This window comes from Aotus nancymaae, unplaced genomic scaffold (assembly GCF_030222135.1).
Source record: "Aotus nancymaae isolate 86718 unplaced genomic scaffold, 86718_ANA_hifiasm-v0.15.2.pri h1tg000040l, whole genome shotgun sequence".
NCBI lineage: Eukaryota > Metazoa > Chordata > Mammalia > Primates > Aotidae > Aotus > Aotus nancymaae.
The window spans coordinates 14,896,508-14,919,294 of record NW_026988454.1 but is presented as its reverse complement, the minus strand read 5'-3'; the positions used below and the strand labels follow the sequence as shown (position 1 = coordinate 14,919,294).

General features: G+C 35.1%; 1 protein-coding gene across 1 annotated transcript in view; it reads right to left on the bottom strand.

The window, feature by feature from the left end:
* Window positions 1–1,055: 1,055 nt before the first annotated feature.
* The window catches only part of RGS17 (regulator of G protein signaling 17), a 129,070-nt gene continuing 107,338 nt past the window's right edge, over window positions 1,056–22,787 (bottom strand). The window contains exons 4-5 of the mRNA XM_021670025.2: window positions 21,118–21,352; window positions 1,056–8,908 (exon numbers count right to left, since the gene is read on the bottom strand). Coding sequence (XP_021525700.1) covers window positions 8,720–8,908; window positions 21,118–21,352 — 424 coding nt within the window. The 3' untranslated portion in view covers window positions 1,056–8,719. The remainder of the gene's footprint in view (window positions 8,909–21,117; window positions 21,353–22,787) is intronic.

Below are 22,787 nucleotides of genomic sequence, written 5' to 3'. Positions count from 1 at the left end.
CAGACGACTTTGTTATTCGCCTGCTCATTCATTTTCACTTATTCCCAGTTATCCTCGGCTACTTTTTAAAGACGTTGAGTGATTCCGTGTTACAACAACCTACAGCCCAACAAAGCCTTCAGATATCTGCCTCCAGCAGTCCAACCCTTGTCCTTTTCCAGAAAAACTGCTGATAGCAGATAGGTGCCAGCAATACAGACATTTATTGGCACAGTGCTTTGCAGTTTTCAAAATATCTGTTCACAGCTCAACAGAGAAATAGATATAATGGAATAAACACAACCAGGACAGTCCCGGGAATGCAAGGGCTAAACGCTGAATCTGGGAACTGCCACTACCTGATTTGGGCAGCGTCTACTAAGTGGCATTTCACTGTTGAGAGAGATGATATAGTGGAAGAACTTAAATTCTAATTTATTCTAAAAAATAAAATGGTAAAAAATGGGAACTCTTATCAAGGTTAAAATATCCCTAGGTCATCTAATCGAAACTCGAGGTTAAGGACAAAATTCTTACAAATACGTTTGCCTTGTCTCTCTTTTCATCTCTCAGCACGACATACAAATGCAGAGTGAGTGGAAGAATGAAATGATTCTTCAAACAACAGGAAGCAAAAATAGTTTTTTGCTACTTAAAAGCTCCAACTAATTACCTGAGTTCATTTTGCTTTGTGTATTCAAGCTACACAACTTTATAAAATTGTTCTGCTGCTGAAACTCATTTTATTTTAATCCTGATCTGAGGATAGAACAGGGCTGATGAGGATGTTTTTATCTCTATTAGAACAGTTGTTTCCTGAGGCTGAACTCAACTTGAATTTATTTAATCACTTGAACTCAACATGATAAATCTCTCAGTTGAATTCTCAGAACATAAGTGATTTCAAGATATATTTTATTTATGAAAGTTGCAAAATTTTATTAATTAAAACCTTATAGAACAATGTAAAGAATCTAGCCAGAATTTATCTTCCCCCAAGTGCATAAGCAATTTAGGTAACACACAAAAGTGTACCATTTATTCCTGTAGTGTTATACCAATGAGGAAACAGTAACTTTCTAAGGATACATTGTTGACTTTATTAATTCAAAACATTTTAAGTAAGTCAGTGTAATGCATGTGCCTTTTACAATAACATCCATAGGTTTCCACAATATAGTAAAATGAAAACAGCTGTATTTTGATTTACTTTGAAAACTCAAAGAAAGATACCTAGTTTGAGACTTCTGAATTTTTTTACATTATTGTCATGCTAAAATTCTATTACATGGTGAAAATTCTAGCATTTTCCAGAAGTATATTATTGTACATAGGTAAAAAGATAAAATTGATTCTAGGAAGGGGGAATAAAAAAACCAGAAAAACTTAAATTGGAGGAAGCATAATCTGGATTATCTATTCAATTTATGAGTACCCACTGTTATTCTGGCATTGCAAAATAACACCAGTGTCGTGCCTCTTAAGTTGTATTCATGCATTCAAAACTTCTTTATTGTCCACTAATAAATATTGGTGGAGTACAATATGTGGATATAGATTATTAAGTATAATGAACATGGTAGTAAAAAATTATACACATTCGATATGTAATTTTACAAAACCGAACACATTGAAATTCTTTTTAATATTTAGCAAACATTTAAAAATCACATACAAGATTTATGACAAATCGGTTAAAGCTGGCTGGAAATAGATCTTTTACATTATTTCAGTATTCAGTGTTCATTGATTAGTGGAAGGTAATACAGAAATGCACTAAGCAAAATGGTTAGTTTAAATTTAAATTACTTCTTATCACAATTAGTAAGACTAACATCTTTAATATCCAAAGTATGTAGAGGATTATTGTAATTAATTATGCTATCTGTTCAAGGGAAAAATTCACTTTCACCTCTATTAGGTGAATATTCAGGCTAAGACTTTTGGACTTTTATTTTTCCACTTCACTGTATTTTCTTTATAGCATTTATTAGTAGTCACCTAGTAGAACCTAGCATTAGTGTTGAGGAATCTGCTTAGAATTTGTTCAGCTCAGTGTACATGTCCAGAAAATTTACCTTCAATGTAATCTCTTTAAAAATGTATTACTTTTCAGTCGAGCAACACAATGGATCCTATCTCAGCTAAGTGATCAAAGTTAACATCAATAGTTAAGAGTAGCCTGCAGTTTGAGAAACTTTCACAGCTAAGAGGAGTCCTCATGATGGGGCATGCACTTTTTGATATCATATGATAAGCACGGCACTTTACCTTTGTGTTCTTCCAGAAAACCAAAAACCTGTGTCTACTCACGAGAAAAACATCAGACAAATCCCCACAGAGGAACATTCTACAAATACCAGTTTATTTCTCAAAACGGTCATCAAAAACAAGGAAAATTTCAGAAACTGTCACAGCCAAGAGAAGCCGAAGGAAACATGACAACTAAATGTAATGTGGTATCATGAATAGGATCCTGGGACAGAAAAAGGACATTAGGTTAAAAACTAAGGAAATCTTAATGATCAATATTGGTTCATTAATTTTGACAGATGTCCCATAGGTATGGGACCTCTCTATTTGCAGTTTTTCTGTAAATCTAAAACTCTAAAATACGAGGTTTAATGGACACATTACTATTTTAATTTTTATTTTTATTTTAAACATTTTATTTTTCTTAGAGTCAGGGTCTCACTTTGTTGCATAGACAGGTCTGGAACTCCTGAGCTCAAGTTATCCTCCTGCCCTAGCCTCCCAAAGTGCTGGGATTATAAGCATGAGCTACAGTGCCCAGCTCATTACCAGCTTTTATTAAGTTTTTGTTTTCATTGTAAAATTGTTAAAGAAAATCATACTGCCTTAATAGTAAAAAGAGTGTAAAGAGTGTTTTCTAATTGTCAATCTCTTATAAATTAGTCTTAGCCCTATACCTCATTTATATATTTAGCAAAAACTTGATATTATTTCTGTCCTTGGGAATGTTGTTTTATTTCCGTTGGAAACAAAATTTTCAAATTATTCATTTAAACTATAACCTACTATCTGTCTGTCTGTCTGTCTATCTATCTATCTATCTATGTCATTGAAAGAAACATTTCAATAGATTTGAGGTGATGGTGAATTGAAAGTAGTGATTTGGGATCACATTATTGAGCTATAGTATTCCAGCTTAAAATATGATTGCTTTGATGAACAGCTAAATCAGATGTTTAAGGTATGTTTTGGGAAAAAATAGGGGAAAGTGCATTAAATAATGGCTTTTTTTTTTTTTTTTTTTTTGAGATGGAGTCTCACTCTTGTCGCCCAGGCTGGAGTGCAATGGTGTGATCTCACTGCAGCCTCTGCCTCCCGGCTTCAAGTGATTCTCCTGCTTCAGCCTCCTGAGTTGCCAGGATTACAGACACAAAGCCCAGCTAATGTTTGTTTTTTTTTTTTTTTTTTTTTAGTAAAGACAGAGTTTCAGAGGTCTCAAACTCCTGACCTCAGGTGATCTGCCTGCCTCTGCCTCCGAAAGTGCTGGGATTACAGGCATGAGCCACTGTGCCTGGCCTAAAATGACATTTAATACAAGCATAAAATAACAATTATTGAGTGGAAGAACTTTGATAAAATAATCATGTATGTTACACTTTATTCTTTTTGTTTGTTTTATTTAATGCTCATAGCCATCCTGAGAATTGTTTTATTTGTCATTTGCAGGTAAGGAAATGAACTCAGAGAAGATAAATGATTTGCCAAAAGTCACATGACACAGAAATGTAACTTGAAATCAAATTTGCAGTTTTCAGTTCCTGATGTTTTTACACTATGCTCCTAAAGTGAATCTGTGGACATACATTTCCACTAGTAAGTATTGTATGTGGCATTCCTTTAATACAGCAGTAAGAGCTAGATCTTTAGAAAGAAAATGCATCCAAGCTTAGGACAGAAACACAATCTGTTTATTATTCTAAAATCTTTATTAACTGTTTAAAAGCTGTAAGGTAGTAATAGCAGTTAGGTATCAGTCAGCAGTTTTGAAATTCTGAAATTTCTGAAATGAGATTTAATATGAGAAATAATGAGGTAAGAATGAATTTCACATTGCACATATGACATATTTAAAAATATTATATTTGGTTATTGTCATCAATGTTTGATAGTGTTCCTTTTCCCTAGTCATCTTAGAACTTTGTCATAGGAATAAAATCAGTTCCCAAACTGGGACCTTCTATCAGTTAGGGCAGCATTTTGCCTTCTGTAGTGTTTTCACTAGAGTCAGTGTCTTGAACATCCCCTTGAATTCATCTGAAAAGATGTCACTTGGGGCTGAAGAGGACTATATCTCTAAGAGTAATAATTTTAAAAATACTTATAAAGAAATCAAATCTAGGTATTTAGAACTAATACTTGTCATTATGCACTGTCTTGTGTTACAAGGATATTTTAAGCATTGCAGAGAAAATCTGAAGCAAGTTTTAGGTTATCAGTTTTATTGATAAATATTTGCAGTTGTAGCAAGTGAAGAATTACTAAAATTTTTGCAGATTGGATATTGTTTTCACAGGAGAGCAAAACATTTTATATTAGAAATTTGAAGATGGAAAACACAAAAATACATGCTTGAAAAATATACTTAGAAAATTATGGTCATAAACTGTCAGTGTAAATAGATAGGCAAAAATATTTTTTGGAAATATCTTTACCATCTTTCAAAATAATTTTTCAATGTATCAAGCCCAAAGTATTCAAATTACATGTTTGATAGACTTCTATCTATAGGCATTTCCTGTCTCTTTAAGACTTAAAAAACAATTATTATTATTATTTTTGATATGGAGTCTTGCTCTGTTGCCAAGGCTAGAGTGCAGTGGCATGATCTCATCTCACTGCAACCTCTGCCTCCTGGGTTCAAGCAATTCTCCTGCCTTAGCTGTGATTAAAGGTATCCACCACTACACCTGGCTAATTTTTGTATTTTCAGTAGAGTCGGGGTTTCACCATGTTGGCCAGGTTGGTCTTGAACTCCTGAGCTCAAGTGATCCACCCTCAGCCTCCCAAAGTGCTGGGATTACAGGCTTGAGTCACTGTGCCTGGCCAAGAAATGTAGGTGGTTTTCAAATACATTTCATTTTTTGACTTTTTGATTGTATTTTGAATTTTTTCTCTTTACATTTTGACACCAAAGCATCCAATAATTGGTAGTTTTTGGAAAAATAATTTGTCACAATTACAATATGATTTTTAAAAGTATAAGTTAAAAGCATAGAAAAATGCATAAACTCAAAAGTAACAATCCGGCATTATTTTAAATCAGCTTAATGGGATGAAAGTGTATTTTTGCTCCTAATAAACATTTTTCACTTATCCATATAGTCCTTTGGCAAAACTGAACTATCAGGTAAATAAACCATACATATTTCATCGGTAAGTCAGAACCTAGGCAGCATTAAAGGATACTAATAAACACCCCATGCACTATGACCACTTATCAGAGCTGGTCATTCTATGTACATATTTTAAAATTTCAAAAAAATGAGATAACATTATGGTCTTGACTTTTGCATTTCATCACTTCGTTATCAAAGTTGTGTTTCGCTCTTGTTGTTCATGTGCACACTCTAACACTGTCAGAGCATCTATACTACCTTTGGATAACATAACAGCCCGAGTAAAGATGTGCCATCCATCCATTACTGGTGTGATTTATGTACAAGCTCAATCTCTGAAGAAATCTGGATCTCCAATTTATTTATGTATACATAATCTATATCCTCTACTTTCTTTCTTTTATACATCTAAAGTTAGGCACTGTAGAAAGTGCATTAATCTCATTCTGTGTGCATCAGCAAATTCTAACAGTATACCAAGACACCTTGGCAATCAGAAACACAAAATGTCCCTTTTAAAGTGCTGATTTTCCCCAGGGAGGAATTTACTCACTAGGAAAACTCAAATTCTAATAAAACAAATATTGTGCTCTTGGAATGGTAGCATAGACACCAGTTGAAGGCTTTTTTATTTATAATAGCTCTGTAACTTAAACAGAAGAAATTATATCATACTTAGAAAATTAGTAGAGTTTCAAATATACAGACATACTCTGAAATGAGAAACCCTCCCTTCACCCAAAAATATGAGTTTAGCACAGAAATGCTCACATAGCATGGTTATCAATATCTGATGTGTAAATCGGGGTTGGAATCTTTCTGAACACAACTTCCTACTCAGGTTTCAAAAGGATATACCAACTTTAAAATCTGTGTTCTACAAATGCCCAGGTTAGAGATGAGGACTCTTTATAAGGGCCCTTATCTTTTACATTTGGTAAAATATTAAAGGTATTGTCAAACAGACAATTCATCTAATAGTCCAAAGTATCTTATAAAGATAACTTATGACTAGCAGGTCACCATCATATATAGTAACAACAAGAATATAAAGTCTACATTTAAAAAGATTGATGCATGCACTGTGTCACAGTATATTACATATTTTCTAGTCATGTGCACCAATTTATTGTGCCTCAAACACAGACATAAACATGATACTACACCGTACATGTGTATATATCATAGTAGCATAATAAACTCAATTCTAAGCAAGAAAAAATTAAATAATTTAGGAACAATAGAACTTCACAATAGAAGTGATGATTATTTTAGGTTTTTCTTTACTCTAGGAAAAAATATGAGTTTTTGTAAACATCTTCATAGCTATCTTTTTCAACATATTACTGAAAACTTAGTCAAATAGTATTTAAATGACATGAATAAAATATGTCTTAACACACTAACACTTTCAGAAAACACAAGCATTTGTTAAAAGAAATGATTATTATAAATATTTTCTATCTTGCATTTTTAACTACATTTTCATAAATAACGTATTTAAAAGTGCTGAATATGGTAGGATAGTCAGCAACGCCAGTGTAAACAGAATATTTTGTTTTCTACTCTGCAATTTTTTAAAAATCTCATTTTGTCAAACACTGCAACAGTTAAAATATTTGCATAGGGAATAGATAATAGCCCTTTTATTCATGTCTCCTGAATTCTGTATAAATTAGAAAATCATACTTGCTTAGAAAAACAATTTTTGAAATGTTTTAAGTTTATGGAAAAAGAAACTTACGATGCCAACCTTTCAAGTAAAATAAATTTAAGAAGAAACCCCCAAACTTATTTTTTAAAAAATATGTTTAATAAATTAAAAAATGAGAGGTAGTTAAAAAAATGACAAAGAAAACCTGTAACTGTAATATCATCCTTAATATAAGGCCAGTGTTCTCAGTGGATATAAATCTTTTTAAAACTTTCATTTTAGGTTACTCAGTATTATATTCATTCAGTTTAATATTAAAAAAATAGTCTTCAGGGGATATTAATATTCAAATGTAACACTTTGATATAAATATGACACTGATTATTTTAATTATCACTTTTGTGCATGACAGAATATTTTCTTTAAGGTCAGAAGTACATGACAATGTCAGGCAGGTGTTTTGTCATAAAGATTTAGTGTACTTATAAAAAATAATATGGCAGCTGGAAGATCTGAGCACTGTACTGCCTTTTAATGATGGATGAAAATTAATAGTTTGCTTTAAACATCTTTAAAATGTCATCCTTAAGATATTATGTGAAAACAGTTAAGGTCTGAAGTAGAGAATCTTCTTTTTAACCCTTATAAAACTTTTTCTGGTAAAAAACTTAGCTTTTCATTGGATTTCACTTTAAAGTAAAATATGCCACGGGACAGATGGTATTCATCAAAATGTTTTACAGTGCTACATGTAGGCATTCCTTTATTAAATCCTTTCCTTTATATTCCAAAACTAAGTTATCAAGCTTATTATTTTTTTCTTGCTGAAGTACATAACTTTACACAACCATTTTAAAACTGGAGAGCCAGTCTTTAATAAATTAATTACAGTATTGGACATCTGATATATACATAAATTCATTTTCTTCTGTTACAATTAAAAGCAATATCACTCTTTGATTTGTCATTGAGATAGGATATCTTCAAATTGTTTTGTGCTTTTTTCTTTTCTTCTTCCTTTTTTTTTCTGTTTTTGTTTTGTTTTTGTTTTTAGCATAGCAAACTCTCCTGTAATGAAAATGCCACAGTTTTGGCAGTGAACAACCAGAGAAATCCCTATTAGGATTTTCCAACAAACAGAGATAAATAGCTCTTTTTCATGTACAGAAATATTGGTTTCAAAATTAGCGTACTAAACACAGTATATAGAATGTTGAATACCATTGTTAACATCGTAAAAATTGCTTTTTTTTTTTGTCTTAGATTATGTTAAAAAATGCAAACCATGGCCAATTTTTTGGCAATTATTTCTTAAGACCATATTGCACAAAAGTCCTTAAATACAGATATAAGTTATGCTATTGGATTAAATATTACAACAACTACGTGGCAAAGGAAGCAGTTTTACTTTGCACATGCAGTCTCTGGAGATACACTAGGAGACTGTTCGTAGGACTACAAATACACTTCGCTTGCAAGTAGAATGAGTGTTGAATAAAACAAACAATTTGGCAATTCATTGTTCTGTGTGGTATTTTCTCCAAACTTAGCCATGGATAACCTTGATAAAAATGGAGACAAAGACCATAATGGTTGTGTTTTCACAGTAGCCTGAGGAATGCTAAACTGTAGTTCTCCAGGAACTCAGTGTCTGATGTTATTTAACTACTTTTATTTCCCATCTCAGCCCTCCAAAATGATTGTTTCAAAATGAAAATTAAGATTCAGAAGAAGAGCCAGCAGTACTTTCAACAAATGACTTATAAATTTGAGAGTTCAAAAACCTTGGAAAAGAATCTCTGTGCATTAAAGTATATATCTGAAGTTGGGCATCTTCATACATGTGAGGATTAGGATCCAAAAGATTTCTATTGATCACCTCTCTAACTCGAGAATCAAGACTGACCTAAAAAGAAACAAGAGCAAATACATTAAATAATATTTTTTTCAAAAGACCTCTATTAAGTAACTGTAGGTTTGTGACATCTTACAGAAACTTTAAAGAGTAAACCCAACAACTGAAAGTCTTGAGTTCATCTTTTCAGACTACACAACCTTATATACTTTTCTCCATCAAAATTTGCATTAAATAAACAACAAAAAAATACAATTAATTCTTTTAAACCAGAAATTTAGTTTACAGATAGCTTACTTGGATTTATAGTTTTATGCATTCATTCAGGAGTTTTTAACAATTTCTAATCATGGTTGAAGTACCAGAAATTTCCTAGCCAGAATATGAATTCACCTTCTCCTATTCTGTGGTTGGCAGAGGTTGGCAATATTGATAAAAAGATAAAAATCTACTGGCAGAAAAGAGTTCCATGGCAAAAATTGACATGCATATAAAATGCCAATTCCAAATAGTTTCATATCTCAACAACTCCTACTGTGTCAAAAGTAGGAAACCAAGAGTGTGGCAGGGCATGCAGTGAGCAAATGTGCTTCATGTCTTACGTCTACCTGGCAGGGACTAGCAAACATCCTTATACATCCAAACACCTCTACTAATGATGAAGCAGATCAATTGTTTGGAGTGAAATCTTTGAGAGGAGAAACAGAAATAGGAATGCAGAATAACCATTAAAATCAATAAAGTGTTATTTGAAAAGTGTACAGAAATTAAGTTCTGCAGCGATTTAGGATGTTTCCCCTTCCTCACTAAATGCAAATCCTCTTGGAACTGGTAAAACATGTTGGAAAGGGAAATGGGAAAAAATACTTGGCAGTAAGGGCATGGTTGTAGGAACAGAACTAAAGCCCTGCCCTGAAATACCATATTAGAACAAACCCCAAAGTGGCAAACAACCACTCTCAGTCCGGTTTTCCTCAATCCTCACTATTTAGCAAGGAATAGGACTTGTGATCCATAGTGTTATTTCACAATATATTCAGATACAAACCTTCCATATTTATATTTAAACACGTCATAAGCATTCTGCAAATGCCTTTTAGTTCTGGCTTCTTTTCCCATCACTGTTTGGACTAAGTCTGGGAAGAAAGACAATCTCTTATTGAAGCTCCTCATATTCCATCCAGTGTCCCCAAATTCCTGAGCTCTACAGACCATGTGGAATTGGGTTGATTGCTACACCCAGTGATGGCTACTAGATTTGTTAGATGATAATCCAGACTACATTTCTGTGGTTTAGCCAGACCAACTGATACAGGGACACCTCATTTTACTGCACTTCCCTTTATCGTTTTTCACAGATACTGCATTTGTTACAATTGAAGGCTTGTGACGATCCTGTGTCAAGCAAGTCGACTGGCACCATTTTTCCAATAGCATGTGCTTACTTTGTGTCTCTGTGTCACATTTAGTAGTTCTCACAATATTTCAAAGTTTTCATCATTATTATATATTTAAAGGTGATCTGTGATCAGTAATCTTTGATGTTACTCTTGTAATTGTTTTAGGAGGCCATGAACCATACCCGTATAAGACTTAATCAATTCTTAATGATGATTATGTTGTGTATACAGACTGTTCCACTGACCTGCCATCCCCACATCTTTCTCCCTCTCCTCAGACCTCCCTATTTCCCAAGAGACAACAGTATTGAAATTAGGCCAATTAATAACCTGCCAGTAGCCTCTAAGTGTTTAAGTGAAAGGAGGATTCACACATCTCTCACATTAAATAAAAAGCCAGAAATGGTTAGTTAAACTTAGTGAGGAAGGCATGTCAAAAGCTGGGACTGGCCAAAAACTGGGCCTCTTTTGAAAGTCAGCCAAGTTGTGAATGCAAAGGAAATGTTCTCAAAATTAAAAGTGCTACTCCAGTGAACACATGAATAAGAAAACAAAACAGCCTGTTGCTGGAATGTAAAAAGTCTGAGTGGTCTGGACAGAAGATCAAACAAGTCACAACATTCCATTAAACCAAAGCCTAATCCAGAGCAAAGTCCTAACTCTTCAATTCTGTGAAGACTGAGAGAAGTAAGGAAGCTTTGTAAGAAAAGTTTGAAGCTTGCAGAGGCTGGTTCATGAGGTTCAGGGAAAGAAGTCATCTCCATAACACAAAAGCTCAAGGTGAAGCAGCAAATGGCTGATGTAGAAGCTGAAGTAATTTATTCAGAAGATCTAGCTAAGATAATTGATGGAGGTGGCTACACTAAACAACAGGTTTTCAATATAGACAGCCTTATATTGGAAGAAGATGCTATCTAGGACTTTGAAAGCTAGAGAGAGGTCAATGCCTGATTTCAAAGATTCAAGGACTAATATAGCTGGTAACTTTAAACAGAAATGAATGCTTATTTACCATTCTAAAAATCCTGGGGCCCTTAAGAATTATGCTAAATCTACTCTGCCTGGGAACTATAAATGGAACTGAGGAAGGAGACCCAGGCATCTGGGATCAACTTCCCTTTTGACTGCGACACTGCATTTTAATAGAAGAAAAGGCTGATTGGCGCCTCCTGATTCACCTTCCTGTAGGTGGCAGGCTTGGTCTTAGGGAAACTCTCCGGAAGACACCGTTTTTACTTAAAACAAGATCAAACCCGAAACCTTTCACATATGAGCCCTAAAACTGTAAACCGAAACCCTTTCATATATGATTCCTGAAGCTGTAAACCGAAACCCTTTTCAGAGGTGATTCCTGAAGCTGTAAACCGAATCCCTTTTCATATGTGATTTCTAAGGCTGTAAACCTAAGTAAGGTTCTTCCACGTGTAATATCTAAAGTATAAGCCTAAATAAAGACAGAACCTTCCTTTGTTAGATGAGCTGAATTTGGACAAATTATTCCTCAGCTCCCAGCTGTAATAAAGACCTATTCCTCCTCCATTTGGTGTTTGGGAGCTGTTTCTCGTAGCTGCTCCTGCTACAGGAACAACAAAGCCTAGATGACAGCACATCTGTTTAAAGCATGGCTTACTGGCTATTTTAAGCCCACCATCGAGCCCTACTGCTCAAAGAAGAAAAAGATTCCTTTTCAAGTTTTACTGCTCATTGACAATGCTCCTAGTCATCCAAGAGCTTTGATGAAGAGGTACAAGGAAGTTAGTATTGTTTTCATGCCTGCTAACACAACATCCATTCTGCAGCCCATGGATCAAGAAGTAATTTCAACTTAAAATATTATTTAAGAAATACATTTCATAAGACTATTGCTGCCATGGATAGTGATTCCTCTGATGGATCTAGGCAAAGCAAATGAAAAACCTTCTGGAAATAATTCACCATTGTTTTCATTAAGTATATTTGTGATTCATTGAAGGTGGTCAAAATATCAACATTAACAGGAATTTAGAAAAAGTTGATTCCAATGCTCCTGGATGATTTTGAGGAGTTTAAGACTTCCCTGGAGGAACTAACTGCAGATGTGGCAGAAATAGTAATAGAACTAGAATTAGAAGTGGAGCCTGAGGACTTCTTTAAAGAATCGGGACTTGCTTCCTATGGATGAGCAAAGATGATTTCTTGAGATGAAATCTATTCCTGGTGAAGATGCTGCAAACATTGTTGAAATGACAACAAAGGATTTAGATTACATAAACTTAGTTGATAAAGCAGCAGCAGGGTTTGAGAGGATTGACTCCTATTTTGAAAGAAGTTCTATTTTGGGTAAAATGCTACCAAACAGCATTACATGCTACAGAGAACTCTTTTATGAAAGGAAGTCAGTCGGTGTGGCAAAATTCATTATTGTCTTATGTGAATAAATTGCCACAGCCACCCCAACCTTCAGCAACTACCACCCTGATGAGTCAGCAGCCATCAATGTCAAAGGGAAACCCTCCCTCCACCAGCAAAAAGATTGACTCTCTAAAGGCTCAGATGATTGTTAGCAGTTTCTACCAATAAGATATTTTAAAATTAAGGTATGCAGATTTTTAAGACATGCTGCTGTTGCTATGCTATTGCTAAGTATTGTTTATACTATGGCTACAGTATAGTATAAGCATATCTTTCATATGTATTGGGAATCCAAAATATTTGTGCAATTTGCTTTATTGTGATAATTGCTTTATTGCAATTATCTGAACCTGCAGTATTATTGAAACAAGTCTGAAAACATGACTTGGCTGAACTACACATTTGTCTTTGTTGGGAATTCTATAAAAATAAAAATGTTCTGGAAATGAATTGTTCAGTTTTCATTTTTTGTTATTACCACATGAGGTCACTATCAAGTACAAAGTAATTTTTAAAAGTACAGAATATTTTTCCCCAAGGTTTTTATTTTATCTAAAAATATATTTTTGTGTTTATATGCCAGAGGGAAATGTTGACACTGGAGTTTAAACTGATTTATCTTATTCTGAAACATCATGTTGTGGTAAGGTAAATTCTTAACAAACACACTCCTCTGTTTTTAGAAATGGTGCTTCCTTTCAAACTTGAGAGAACTTTTGGTTTCAATGGAGCAGGAAACCTTACATTAGTGATTAAGAAAAGAGGGTCATTTACTTCTTAAATAATAGTATCATTAAATATAGTGTAAAAGTTTCTTCTCAGTGGATAGAATCATATTAATTATCTTAAGACAGATGAAATAACAAATTATTAAATGTCTTATGTCCTCATTGTTTAATTTTTAATTTTTTGCAAGCTAAAAACAGTAGTGAAATATTGTAAAGTCATACAGTTCAAGATTTAGTAATCTATAACAAAGATGCATTTGTTATTTCTATTTAAAGAATAAAATATTTACCTTAAAATCAGGTGGTTTGTCTGAAAAAGCTGTCGATCAGTCAAAAGAAGTGTAGCGAGGTCAAATAATAAGGATAAACCCCATTGGGATAACAATCTATTGTTTCATCTTGTGGCATCTTTGTGCTTCAGAATGTGGATCATCTATAATACAAGGTATTGGTGGTGGATCCCAGTTGGGCCTGGGCAACAGTCACCCTAGGATTCAGGTGTGTCTGGATGGCTTATAAAGCCATCTTATCTGGGCTCCATTGCATGAGGGACTGAGGAATTTCCTGTATAGAACTCATCCTAAGGGAAAAGAAAGTTGAGTAGGACAAGACGAGCTATCCTCGGGCAATGCAAGTCTCCTCTAACTCAGGCTACATAGACTCATACCTAGGTAGTGTAAAGGGAAGAGCACATTACAGCAATAACAGAATTTATAGCACAGTAGCACCACTATTGTGAGACAGGACACAAGACAGCATGATAGGTTTGGCAGTGTTTAACTGGGAGTTTTAGCAGTGCTGAAAAGTCCGGCAATGTTGAGACATAGCAACTGAAGTTATAAAAAGACACATGTGACTTTGCAATAGGTCTGGGTGAACTTGGAAGCATTCATTCCCACAGGGAGCAGGAGACAGGGAAGAAGAAAAGCAAGGGACTTGCAAGCAAAAAGTAATGAGAGCAAAGTGTTCAACAAGAGCATGGAGGAAAAGCGAGGAGAATGAAGATAGAGAAATTCTGTTAGCGTGGCTTCGGAAAATCTGGCCTAAACTGAGTCATATACCCTAGTTAATCTTACTCGATTTCCTGTTCATTGAAGAGGATACGAAGGTAGTTTATCATTGCTGAAAGGGAGTAGACCAACTTTGACCCTGCCTTTTTATTTTAGTCATCGAGGTGGAAGGGAAAATTTGATCCTACGGACATTTTTGGCATAATGATACAAAAATAGTGAATTTTCACTGAAAGTCTTTTTCTCTGTAGAGAATCCTCCTTTATGTTGTTTAATTCCCTGAACAATGTTTTTCATGTATCACATCCAAATGTTTTCTCCATTTTCCCCTATCTTATTTTTACTGTTAGTGAAGTTTCTTTATTTAGAATTTCTTTCCAAGTAAAATTCGGAATAATTTTTTCCCTTTATAAATCCATATCAAATTTTACCAATTATAACATCTGCCACTGGAAATTTTCTTTTCTGCTTTTAATTTGAACTAAATTTGGTATTCCTATGTTAAATTTTATAAATCTAAAGAATGCATGATTCTCCTATCAATTTTTACTTTGTATACATTTAGTCACATATTATTTTGTGCTGTTATTTCTACTGAAAATAATTAACACATTGCAAATAGACCAATTGTTTGAATTTATCTCTTAGGACAAAGATTATTGGTAGGGTAAACCATGATGTCATATTGTTGGTGGTGTCCAGATGATAGGAAACTAGATCCTGCTGGTCTAGGGCAGGGTTCAGGCCTGTGGTTAAGGTTGCTGTTTCTCATCATGTGTGAAGTTCTATGGTTGGGTTTATAGAGATCTGTGGTAACATCATGAAGAAAATATTAGGCAATGGAAGAACTAATCATCATGTTGTAGTTGGAAAAGCACCATATTTGGAATCAGAAGATCTTGGGCTTGCATTCTATCTCTACCAGATATATTTCTAACATCCTCAAACATTCATTTTACCTCTTTAAGAGTCAGTTTCTGGGAGGCCAAGGTGGGCAGATCACAAGGTCAGGAGATCGAGACCATTTTGACCAACATGGTAAAACCCTGCCTCTACTAAAAATACAAAAGTTAGCTGGGTGTGGTGGCACATGCCTGTAATCCCAGCTACTCAGGAGGCTGAGGCAGGAAAATTGCTTGAACCAGGGAGTTGGAGGTTGCAGTGAGCCGAGATCGCGCCACTGCACTCCAGCATGGGCAACAAGAGCAAGACTGTCTCAAAAAAAGAAAACAAAATTAGTTTCTTTTGCTGTAAAGTGGTAGCAGCTGTTGTGGCTGAAAGATTGTTGTGAGAGTAAGATTGTAATAATATATGCAAGACCACTGTGCCAATAATGAGACCAATGTAAAGTAATTAATAATAATTGATCATAATTATTACATCACTTTGATCAAACCCAATGTGTTTGGCTTTTGCACCAACTTGAATTTTACCTTCTGGGAGTGACCTTACCTGACTACCTTATTCCATCTAATTCAGTATCCACCCTAACACAGTTTTCAGTTACTTGTTTCAACAAGATTTGTCTGTCTTCCTAAAATGTAAACTCCATTAAGGGATTAATCAGTGTCTCTTGTTTATCATCATATCCCCAACATCTAGCCCAGTGCTTGGCTCATAGGAAATAGTCAATTAATATTTTTTCAGTGAAATATGCATGCGTAAAGAAATACATTTAGGAAAATACAGTGAAGTGAGTTCTGTTTAGAAAATCTGTCTTAAATCATTGAATGTGCTAAATTCACATACTTTCACTTGAAGATACATCTACATGCACACACAGAATCTGCATGTCTATCACAAGCATTATTTTTTAGATAATTCTGGTGTTTAAATAGGTCTATTACTTTTTTCTCTCAGATAGTAACTGGGAATTTAGAAAAATCAGAAAAAGCAAACTTATACTACTATTAAAATTACCATTCTCCAGAGCTTGAACATCATAGATTTGGTGGGTTTTTAAGCTTTCTCCATGCCTTCATTCATAACACTAGGACATGGAGGTTCCAGAGCACTGAAGTGAGTTTCTAAGTGGCCCACAGATGTAAGTAACAGATCCAGTTTATAGTCCTGGTAGTGACAATGTCATCACTAGGCAGATTTCTACATCACTGGACCATAGTTTTCTTCAATTCAGATAAATGTCTTATATTTGTTGAAGGATTTATAATTATTTATTTCTTCAGTAGCTTAGTGCGGTTTACAGTTGATAACCTTTAAATATATTTTTTATTCAGGTTCTTTATTTTGCTAGGTTTGTCTTTAGATATAGTTTGGATGTTTGTTCCCACCCTAATTGCATGGTGACCCAGTGTTGGAGATGGGGTCTGTTGGGAGATGACTGGTTCATAGAGGCGGATTTCCCATGAATGGTTTAGCACCATCTTCTCGGTGTTGTCCTTGTGGTAGTGAGTGAACTCTTGTGAGATCTGGTTATTTAAAGGTGAGTGGCACCTCCCCGCCCCTTGCTCCTGCTTTGGATATGTGATGTGCTTGCTCCCGCTTCATCTTCTGCCATGATTATAAGCTTCCTTAGTCCTCCCTAGAAGCTGAGCTGATGCCAGCACCATGCTTCCTGTGAAGCCTGCAGAACTGTGAGCCAATTAAACCTCTTTTCTTTATAAATCACCCAGTTTCAGGTATTTCTTTATAGCAATGCAAGATTGGCCTAACACATCTTTTCAATAATAAATATAAGCTGCCACCAAAATCTGCTACATGTAGCAAGTCTACTATTAGGCTTCAAGGCCTCTTTATTATCTTCATTTGTTTTCCCTTTGAAGAGATCCTTTCTTAAAAGTTTACTTTTTAAACAAAGGGTATTTCTTGTTTAAATTTCTAGATTTTCTTTTTAAATTTGGGCTTTTACTTCATAAAATGTAAACTATACCAAGAACAGAAAAGTTCTATCAACTTCTAATTGCAAATATCCTAATTGCAAATATTTTATAACATAATGCTTAAATTATTACAAATGCATAAAACATGCTCTTAAAATAATGAAATGTAATTTTTTGCACATTGACTTCAATAGTTTCATTAAGGAAAAAAGTTATCTATACATAATTTTTTTAAATGTAGGTTTTTTCCTACATTTAACAAAAAGGAACACAACATTCAATCAAATTAAGGTAAAATAAAAGTCTAATGAAGAAAAATGCCATTCTGTTCAATAATAAAATCATGACAACTTTTAGTCATTACCATTTTATAGCGATTCAAATGTTCGTGTTCTTTAAAAATATTCTGAATAAGTAGAAACTTATATAGAATTTCAGAGGTAGAAAGCCCAGATTGTTCAGCCCCAGAATGAGAAATAGGAACTCATATATTAACTACTTTGAGTACTATGTTTAAATAGATTCTGAGTTTCAGTGTGGCGACAGCAGGAAGGAGGACCATTATGGATAAGCTATGCCATTAGGTGGAGAGGATGAAGAAGTAGCATAGATACTCTGAATAAGTAGAAACATATATAGAATTTCAGAGGGAGAAAGGCCAGAATGGCCTGACACATCTTTTCAGTAGCTTCATAGCCTTTTAGTTGCCATTATGCATTTGGTTTGTTAGTCTCTGTGCTTATTTCTATTGTTATTTTTGTAAACGAATTCAATGTTAAGACTCAGAGAAGTGAAGTGATTTATTCCAGGCCACACAACTGGGTTGTGGCAAAGGCAGGATTAAAATCCCGTGCACCTGAATACTAGTCCAGTGCTCTAACTCCTCTATAATCAGGGCTCTCTCAATCTGACATGTGCTCTCTCCAATGTTAGAAAACAAAATTTGAAGAGTGATAACCTGATGTCATAAGTTAGTAATGTATTGTGGCTGATTAGAAATGGATGACTTTTTGTATAGGAAGTTCAGCGAGGTATAACAGATTGAAGGGGCTCTGGAATAGCTGGAAAGTGCATGCCACACGCTGAGTGTATCAGTGAGTTCAGTCAATGAACATGATACCTTGGTTTAAAACAAAGCTTTTTAACAATGATCTTTTGTAACTGAAAATATCTACTTTTGGTTATTTTTTGTTTCCGTTAAACAATAATCCAATCTAATTACTATGTTGATGCATAGAAATAAGCTGGCAAAACAATGGCACTTCAGTGGTCTATTAATTTAGATTCTCTATCAAGAGTTAATTACAAGTCAGCAAAAGGGTAACAATTTGAATTTCACCTCTCTGTCTCTTCCTCTCTATGATATTTTGAGGATAATAAAGAACGAGCAATGGCCAAAATATGGGTATTAGGAAACATAAAGGAGAGAATAAATATGGTTACAACACTAAATATTAGCATATGTAATTCTGAAAAGTCATATTCTTGATCAGGAAATGAGATTTTAGTGACTTTGGTGAAAGTTCTGTTCAAAATAAAGAAAGTAGATGAAAATGGCGGGGTGCAGTGGCTCACATCTGTAATCCCAGCACTTTGGGAGGCCAAGGCAGGCAGGTCACTTGAGGTCAGGAGTTCGAGACCAGTCTGGCCAACACGGTGAAACCCTGTCACCACTAAAAATTTAAGAATTAACCAGGTGTGTTGGAGAGTGCCTGTAATGCCATCTACTTGGGAGGCTGAGGCAGGAGAATTGCTTGAACCCAGGAGGTGGAGGTTGCAATGAACTGAGATGGCACCACTGCACTCCAGCCTGGGCGACACAGTGAGACTCCATCTCAAAAGAAAAAAAAAAAAATCAGATGGAAACAAATCTCTATTACTTTAGCAAAAAGAATGAAAACCCACTAGTTGATATTTAAATAATCACTATTGTAACTCTAAACATGGCTTAAAGAGAAAAAATTAAATATTTTACAAAGTGCCATCAGTCACTGACATCAGAAAATCAGGGGGCTGTGTGGATAATAAGAAAATGTTTCACATGAAAAACCAAACATTAAATAACAGAAACTGTAAACATAAGGGAAGTACATGTACATAGTATTGAGACTATTTTTTCTCCTAACACTGAAAAAGAATGGAACAGTCATCATTTTAAAATGATACAAATATAGCACAAAGGAATGGACTAAGTAATCTAGACAACTATCACTTTAAGATGTCACATCTTACATACTTTGGGGGCAGAAATGGGCTAGATAGTCTTCCCAAGGACTCTCATTTTGTATAATTATAGGCAAAAGAAGCACATAGTTGGGGACATTTGGATCATCTGGTTTATTTGCCATATGGAATAACTTTAAAATAATAAAAATTAGCATAAAATTATTATATTGATAAAATATGAGTTGTTTAGATCCTAAAATTCAACTACATACTGAAGAATGTAGTTTTAGGATGCAGAATTATGCTGGTGTTAGAAATGCAGTGTGACATCAGTAACAAATGTGTTGAGGCTACACATTTATTACTGATGTCACATTGTATTACATTTATTAAATTTTCCCCATCCTGTTTTGATGAATACATTTTTCACGTTCTTGCAGGAAATAAAAAAGTAAATCAATCTTTTGTGCATCTAATTCTAGAAGCTTTCTGATTTTGTACAGACAGTAGTCCTCAGGCACTCTGGAATACCAATGGCACTTTAACCTAACTAATAAAAAAATCTAAATAACTTAGGTACTGTATATATTATTAGAAGTGAAATACTTTATGTAGCATTCCAAACTTAGAGATTAATAAAATAGACACTAATTTCTTTTATAATCTCAAAGCAAGGAGTGTAAGGCAACCTGGGACCACGCCAAGTATTGGAGGAGGCACATATGACCACAGCCCATAAATGTTCAGGTGTACAAGGGAGGGTATGCCATTTAAATGCAAAGGTAAAAAGCAGTCATTTAGGAGAAACAAAAAAGACAAAAAGAGGCTGGGATGGAAAAGAGAAGACATTCTAGGAACCTCTATGTTCTCTAAGTGCTTTGAAGGCCTCTGGAGCTCCATCACTCAGGGCTCCAAGGGCCTGGTCACACTATTAACCACTCCTTCACCAAATTCTTTTAACTCTGTTAACTGGAACATTTCTCAAGAACAAATTAAGTTTCAAAAAGTCAATGGAAAAGTGCTATTCGGTTGCTAGAAGTATTGCTTATTGATTTGTTACATTCTGGCAATGGGAAAGAAGCTTGCACTTTCAATAAGAGAAAATCTAGAATAAGTAAAATAATTTCCATTTCCCACCTAAGAATATTAGTGTTCATCAAGGCTCAGTTTTCATTTCTGTAAAAATTCAATCATAAACATCAACAAACATGTCAGATTTTTTTGGAGTCCCTATACTAGAGGTTTTCCAACTAGTACGTATGTGGAAAACTTGTTAAAAGTGCAGATTTCTGGGCCCTATTTCCATAAATTCAGACTTAGAAGTCCTGGTTAGGCCTTAATAATTTGTTTTTTAAACAAATGCTCCAGGTGATTCTCATTCACGTGATCTAGGGGTTATGCTTTGGGAAATACCACCCTAAAATAAATTCTCTCTTTCCATTTTCGTTTGTCACAGCAAATTGTGTTTAAGCAGGCTCTTTAGTGTTAGTTCTGAAAAGCAAGTGGACTACCACACAAGTGAGCTAGAGATAAGTCAAAGCGTAGGGGGGAACCCTAGCCTTCAAACATGTGTCCAGGGAGATTCTTCCAATGGCAGCTGAATTCTCTACCCAGTGAGTTCTTCTACCCGCTCCACATCCCATGCCCTACCCAATCTGGACAGCCATCCCTTGAGGGTTAGCCTTGGTCCTAGAAAGCCCACCTCAATGTTTTCCAGATTTTTACCTCTTTTGGTGATAGTATAGAAATGTAATCTTCATATATCATTCTAGCCTTTTCTTCGATTACTTTTTTGTTCTGCTCTTTCTTTAAGTCTTCACAGGCAAGCCAGAAAAGTAGGTTCTCTTCACTGTATTCTGTTCGGAGGAACTCTCTGAAAAGGTTTCTTCCTGCTGGGGCCTTCATCATCTTGTCAAAATTTTGAGACCAGGACAAGACTTCCTCCGCAGTGGGGTTTTGGCTGCAGAGACAGAATGGGGCCATGATCAAAGGGAGCTCTGGTGAATGCTAGACCAGATAAGGAGAGGAGTAGACAGACATTCTATATCAGGCCCCGCGTGGTGACTTAAGTCTGTAATCCCAGCACTATGGGAGGCCAGGATGGGCAGATCCCAAGGTCAGGAGATGGAGATCATCCTGGCCAACGTGGTGAGACCCCGTCTCTACTGAAAATACAAAAATTAGCTGGGCGTGGTGGCGCATGCCTGTACTCCCAGCTACTCAGGAGGCTGAGGCAGGAGAATCGCTTTAACCTGGGAGGCAGAGGTTGCAGTGAGTCAAGATTGCACCACTGCATTCCAGCCTGCCGACAGAGGGAGACTCCGTCTCAAAAAAAGAAAAAGAAAAAAAGATATTCTATCAATTTTCTGCCATCTAGTGGTCGGTATTTTGTCACTCAGTCCAGCCTGATCTGGCAAGATCTGCTAGGACTAGGTCAGTTATTTCTGGGTTTTGACAAAAATTCATGCAGGCATAAGAGGCGTGTAGGGAGCCAAGCATTCAAATAGCAACATAATATGCATGCAGTCATCATACATTCCTAATGAAGCTGGGAAATGTTCAACCTTTAACAGTATGTTGCAAGTTAACAATAACAGTCTGTAAGTGACTTAGGACAAACTGAATGTTTTTCTTTGCCTCTAATCAGGATTTCAGTTTTCCAGCCATAAGATACAGTTTTTTTTTTTTTTTCCTCTTTGGTGGCCTTTTCATTTGTCACTTGGTTTAAAGTAACAATATGCTGTGTGCACTTGTCATATATTTTCCTAAACTTTAATAATTTTCCTGCTGGACATGGTGGTTCATGCTTATAATCCCAATGCTTTGGAAGGCTGAGGTGGGAGGATCTCTTGAGGCCAGGAATTTGAGGCTAGCCTGGGAAACATAGCAAGACCCTATCTCTGGAAAAAAGTTTAAAAATTAGTTGGGTGTGGTGGCATGTGCCTGTAGTCCCAGCTACTTGGGAGTTGAGGCAGGAGAATCACTTGAGCCAGGACCTTGAGGTTACAGTAAGCTATGATCATGCCACTGCACTCCTGGCTAGGCAACAAAGTGAGATCCTGTCTATAAAAAAAAAAAAAAAAAGATTTTTTTAAATGAAAAGTTATGTACAAATTGTTAGTTATGAATGGAGTTATCACAGTTGGAAGCAGAAGTCTTCTATAATGACATTGACATTGTGAATTTTAAACTATATACAGATTTTTTAATGACTACGTGACTGCAGAAACCTCCAGTAATTAATCCACTTGCTTATACATTAAAGAAGTAGAAGAGAAAAGCTTGGAGAGTCTTATGGTTAAAATGATTCTGATCTTCCTTTCCTATTCAATGATCTATTTAATAATTTTCCAACCTAAAAGACATTTGGCCAAAGAAGTACATATATATATATA